The sequence below is a fragment of the Pectinophora gossypiella genome, chromosome 22 (assembly GCF_024362695.1).
Source record: "Pectinophora gossypiella chromosome 22, ilPecGoss1.1, whole genome shotgun sequence".
Classification (NCBI taxonomy): Eukaryota; Metazoa; Arthropoda; class Insecta; order Lepidoptera; family Gelechiidae; genus Pectinophora; species Pectinophora gossypiella.
This window is the reverse complement of record NC_065425.1, coordinates 6186480-6192184: the sequence shown is the minus strand read 5'-3', so window position 1 is coordinate 6192184 and position 5705 is coordinate 6186480. Positions and strand designations below refer to the sequence as shown.

Sequence of the window (5705 nt, the reverse complement as noted above, 5' to 3'; positions counted from 1 at the left end):
GTTTTACTGATTTATTATATTATATTATGTAACAATATGGTCTAGTGGTTAGAGCGTTGAGCTTACGATCTGGAAGTCCGGGTTCGATTCCCGATGGGGACATTGTCGATATCACTTTGAGAGACTGTCCTTTGTTTGGTAAGAACTTTACAGGCTTGAATCACCTGATTGTCTGAAAAATTAAGATGATTCCGCGCTTTGGAGGGCACGTTAAGCCGTTGGTCTCGGCTATTAGCCGTAAAATACCTCCACCAACCCGCAGTGGAGCAGCGTGGTCGAGTATGTTCTATACCCCCTCCGAGTGATAGGGGGGAGGCCTGTGCCCAGCAGTGTGACGTATATAGGCTTTATGTATTATGTAATAGACAAGATTAGGAATGAATATACAAGAGTCTGAAAGTAGCGCCGGTCACTGAGAAATTGAGGTGCAACAGGTTAGCATGGTATGGGCATGTAATAAGAAGGTATGAAAGGCATAAAACGAGGAAAATTATGAGTATGAATGTAGATCATGCCGTTGTCTGTTTTTCCGACTCGTTATAATCTGGGAGTCTTCAAGGCTAGTGTGAAAAGGCATTTGCTAGGTAAGCGTGATCCACCCTAGACCACATCGTCACTTAACATCAGGGGCCTGTTTAAAAAAACTTACAATTGTAAATTACAATGACAATTTGATGTGCATTGCGAAGTGTGTGATCACGAATATTTTGCAGATTCATATTAGCTACGTAATGAACATCAAATTGTCGTTGTAATTTACAATTGTAAGTTTTATTAAACAGGCCCCTGGTGAGACTGTGGTCAAACGCGAGACTATTATATTTAAAAAAAAATGCATATAGGGGTAGGGGACGACCCAAGAAAGTGTGGATGGACTGTGTAAAAATGGATATGTGTGTGAAAGGTGTGAGTACCGAGATGATGACTGATAGAAATGAATGCAAGAAGAATACATGTTGTGCCAACCCCACCTATAGTGGGAAAATGACAGGAGGATGATTATAAAAAAAAACATTTATTTTCAGACTACAGTCCATAGATATGTTAGTATGACTAACTTACATGCTATGTTAGTAACAAGTAATGCAGATAATAAGCAGATGGGTGAACCGGCCCAGCAGCGCGGAGTCCAGCCGGTCTCCCACCATCCTAAGGACGCTGTTCGTGCTCCCTCGCACTCTGCGTACTAATGAGCCAACTTTTAATGTATGTATTGGCATTTTTTTGATAGATGCATAGACGATGATACGGTTACCTATCACGTTGGTCTAACAGGGAGCTCGGTGAGGTGTGAATACTTAGTTCATCTTGGGATGGACGAATCTGTGACTACCCCAACTGGAATATGATCACGAGCTTATGTCCTCTAATGAATTATAAGAAAACTGTCAAAATAAGTGCAAATAAAAGTACAAAGTAGGTGTAGTTTGAGTATCTATATGAGTTATCTTGTCATATAGATTTGAAACTACGCCGCATTTGTATACCGTCTTCTTTAAAGAAGAAAAATAAGACGCTGTTAAACACGTTCAAAACGTCAAAATTAAACGTAAAAACACCAAAATATTTCGTTTCGTATAACGAGAATATACATAACTATCTTTTAAAGTTTTGTATGTTAACAATGAAAAATTAAAGGTTCATGTATGTATATTAAGTAAATAAAAATTGTGAGTAGAGTGAAATCAATAACATAAGACATGGCGAAACACTTCGACAAGTTGCCAACTGTAATCAGTTGCTGTTTTTGCTGTTTCCTCAGAGCTGGCTCTGTATTGATCGCTATCGTATCATTCGTAAGTACAAAATATCAGAACAGGATAAAGGTAATACATATTAATTTAGACACAAAACACAAAAACACCATAATTCCCTACTAAAATTTGAGAGAAATGTGTTTTTGTTAGTTATTTATAAATACTTTACTAATAATAAACCATGTAATCAATAATATATCTACGTATGCTTATATACATACAGGTTGTAACGGAACGGGAGTATCAAGCCAAAAGGGGACAAAACTATACCTTATGTAGATCTTCTCTTCAAAATTTTAAATTAGAATTCACATTAATATTTCCAGCGTGTAAACAACGTGTGTACAGTCATGAGCAATATCATATACACACTTTAGAACCCTGTCGCACTATCATATTTGACATTTCATGAGACTTACGGTTTAATTTGTCAAAAAAAGTTAATGTAACATGGTTTCAAAGTGTATACGTATTAGTGCTCGTTACCGTACGTACGTATACAATGTGTATGTATACGTATAGCGACTTTGGGTCATAATTATCAATTATAGTAAAGCGATTGTACGAAGAAATACCTAACATACGGTACAAAAGTCAACAACTGTTAAATTCTTTATCTTCTTCATAGTTTGCAGGTTTGATGCTGGCTCCAAACGTGAGCCACACTCACGGCTTCTGGGACCTGCACGGTTTCGTGACGTCATCAGCGACACCAGTGGAGACTGCTGCTCAGGTCATCCTGGGCTTCGCTTCTATATTCCTCTGCGTTGTTAGCATCTTCCTCCTCGTTGGTTCTTTGTGCGTAAGTATCTGTTTAAAAACAAATTCTGTTTAAAAAAAACCTTTGTTAATGATGGCCAAAAAATTAACTTTCTAAACTTTCGGTCATATTATTTTATTTATAATTATATTTTGTTTGTAGCTTATTAATTCATTTACCAATATGTTAAATGGCATTCCAATGATATTTCATCAAAATAAACTTTCAAAGTAAGGATCTCCAGTATCCAAATATTTTAGTCCTGTTAATTCTATTGATTATTATATTTCGAAATTTTGCATATTCATACTTGTACATTTATGGTAAGAGCTTACAAGTTAAATATCAAATACGTGATATTGATTATTTTCATTGATTTTATGCCTTCTATCTTCATTCTATGTTATATTCTGAACTCATTACAAAAAATTGCTTGTTATATTGTACATCCACAGAATTTACCGAAGATGCTCGAGATTTACCAATGGGGAGCTCTAGGCTACAGTGCCACCACGGTCGTCATATTCTTTATCCTATCGACCTACTGCTTCGCTGTCCATGGCAACTGCCTTGTAGCTGGAAGCACTCTCCTTGTCATGATGATTGTCAATGTTCTTTGTAAGTCATCTTCTTTATTTAGTAATAGCAACAGTTAAATTCAACGTAGAGGCAGTGCTAGGAACTATCTTGGGCCGGGTTTCTTTTGTAAAGTTCACATCCTTATCAAAATTTAATGCGATTCGACACAGTTTTAGTCAAGTCCGACTTTCTGGCTGTAATGCTGCTGGATCCGTATCCGATATGTGTGGAAACCCTAATTCTGAATTGAAAATCCAATTCACAATTATCCAGAATAGTCACTTCATGATCATAGTCAACTACATTCGATACGTCAATAACGAAAATGTTTTGAACATTTCTAATCATTCTTAAAGTTAAACAAGTGGCTTTGTTTTGGCTGCTTTGTATCATTGCAATTCTCTGAATCAAGAACTTTTTGACGTACAAAACCTCTACAAGAACTGACAATAAAGGAAAGGAGAAATCGCGATAACGCACTAAATGGCTTCCAACAAGTTTATTGTGAAGTATTCTGACTGAAACCTCGAAGGGTATTAATCAGAAGATTTGACAAGTAGATAAATACGTATCCATACAACTTACTTGCTCGTTGATCGAGAGATAGCACAAAATTTTGTATTGGCAATATGCCAAGTAACGGATGTGCTTTGGAAGAATTATATGTTATCTTATCTTACCTAATCAATCTGCTGGGAAGAGCCTCTCCTTGATTTTTCCACTCCTCACGCCAATGCACGATCCCCGGCCAATCCCTCCGATAATAACTCCTCCAAGTGATATAGCATCATACAGAGACATCGTAACGAAAACTTTGAGGGATGATTCAGACCATGATTCTGAAAATAACTGGAAATAATTTAAAAAAGTCATGAATTTTTCGACGGAAAATTCTACTTGATTTAACTCAGAATAACGAGCTGAATCTGAATCATCCCCCCTTGGTATTCGGTACGATGTCACTAACACCTTGTATAGACATTTACGTGCACAACCCTATGCTCCTAATATTTATCTCAAGATAAAGAATCCCGTCGCATAAATATATAGTTAATTATAGAAACGACATTTGCGACCACGCTTTCTGAAGTATAAACTGTTTGGTTTTGCAGTGTCGGCGTATTTCATAGTCGTAGTCAACAGTCTACGAATTTCGATGATCTATTTTGCAGCTAGCAACTTGGTCGGTGTCTGACTTAACTTACCAGTGAATTATGGTAAGTCAAGAAGAATAACTACAAATATATTCAAATAAAAAATGTTACATGCTTACCGCGGTAATTTTCATGTGCATCATTTTGCTGCCATTCAGTCAGACAAAAACCCTGGCGGTATATACTAGAGTTTCTACACGTACTGTTTAATCATTGCCTTTTCACTTTTGACCTTTATTAAATAAGTGCTTGCCATAAGCAACATTATGTCGTATCATCAACCATTCACCAATGACATTAAATACGTTATTCTTCTTGACTATTATTATTCACTGCACGAATTCTGTTTCGTTATTTCATTTTTGCTCTCTGAATAAAGGCTGAAACATTCCCCTATTTACCAGTATATTATAACTACCTGATGTTTTTTGTTTCAGTGACGGCATATTTCATCATTGTAGTGAACAGCTTGCGTATGACGATGAATTATCTGGCAGCCTCCAGCCATATCGATATTTAGAATTTGTACTATTTTGTGTTTTCTGTGCTATTTATTTTTATGAATAAAATTTTCGTTTTTATTGGTGGATTTTTAATGGCAGGACACAATACATAATGGACCACCTTAGCGTCCACAGTTACAATCTAAATTCGAAAAACTCTGAACCAACTGACATATTCCGCGATTTGCGCGTCAATTTTGTCTGATGGATAAGATGAAAGGCTATAAAAATGCTCTCATTCAACAAAAAAGAACTTCTCTGTGACAACCCTGTGACCCTCTGTGACTCTTTAGTTATTGTTCTGAGCTCTGTGACCATAACTAAGTTAATGTAATTCCACAGACAACGATCATAATAGTTAAGATAGTATTATGATAACAGTGACACCTGAATGACACTATCCTCCGTCTTGAAAATTTCAAAGTATGTTTGTAAATATTGTTGACCATGCATCGAATAATACGCAAATTGTACATTTTTTGGGTTCATTAAACAAAACACCCAAAATTTAAACTATGTGAACGTCTCTTGTGGATTTTTTTACAAAAATGTGTCTAAATTGTCTTCCGTATTATAGAGAATGTGGATGTGGTATAAGTCTTCATGTAACAACTATGATCATAACAATAAGTCAAATAGTAAGTATTTCTTATTTCTTTTATTGAATTTTATTTTATGCTGGAGTGGGAGTCAGCTGCTTATCTTTCTGGGTACGTCGGAAAACCAACTTGCGTCCTTTTCAACTTGATGCAAAGATCCATCCCTCAAATGGTCAATGAGAACAGAATCCCATAGAGGAATTGTTTAAGAATCTATGTATGGGCGATGAGCTGATGATGATGAGAGATCACCTATCTCCCTCGAATGGTTCATCATATTCAATTTATTAGTGTTCTGATCTTTCTACCCCAACAAAGACATACGTGAGTTTGTATATGTGACTATTTTTAGT

At 36.1% G+C, this 5705-nt stretch overlaps 1 protein-coding gene across 1 annotated transcript; it reads left to right on the top strand.

The window, feature by feature from the left end:
- Nucleotides 1–1700: 1700 nt before the first annotated feature.
- LOC126376958 (uncharacterized) lies at nucleotides 1701–4770 on the top strand. Its single transcript, XM_050024511.1, has 4 exons — nucleotides 1701–1796; nucleotides 2386–2559; nucleotides 2973–3135; nucleotides 4688–4770. Exons 1-4 carry the CDS (start codon nucleotides 1701–1703, stop codon nucleotides 4768–4770), a joined length of 516 nt encoding a protein of 171 aa, XP_049880468.1.
- Nucleotides 4771–5705: the final 935 nt, after the last annotated feature.

Coding starts and splice junctions, on each gene's coding strand:
- LOC126376958 (XM_050024511.1), top strand. CDS start 1,701: ATGGCGAAACACTTCGACAAGTTGCCAACTGTAATCAGTTGCTGTTTT. Junction 2,560..2,972: donor TCCTCGTTGGTTCTTTGTGC/GTAAGTATCTGT, acceptor GTACATCCACAG/AATTTACCGAAGATGCTCGA. Junction 3,136..4,687: donor GATGATTGTCAATGTTCTTT/GTAAGTCATCTT, acceptor TTTTTGTTTCAG/TGACGGCATATTTCATCATT.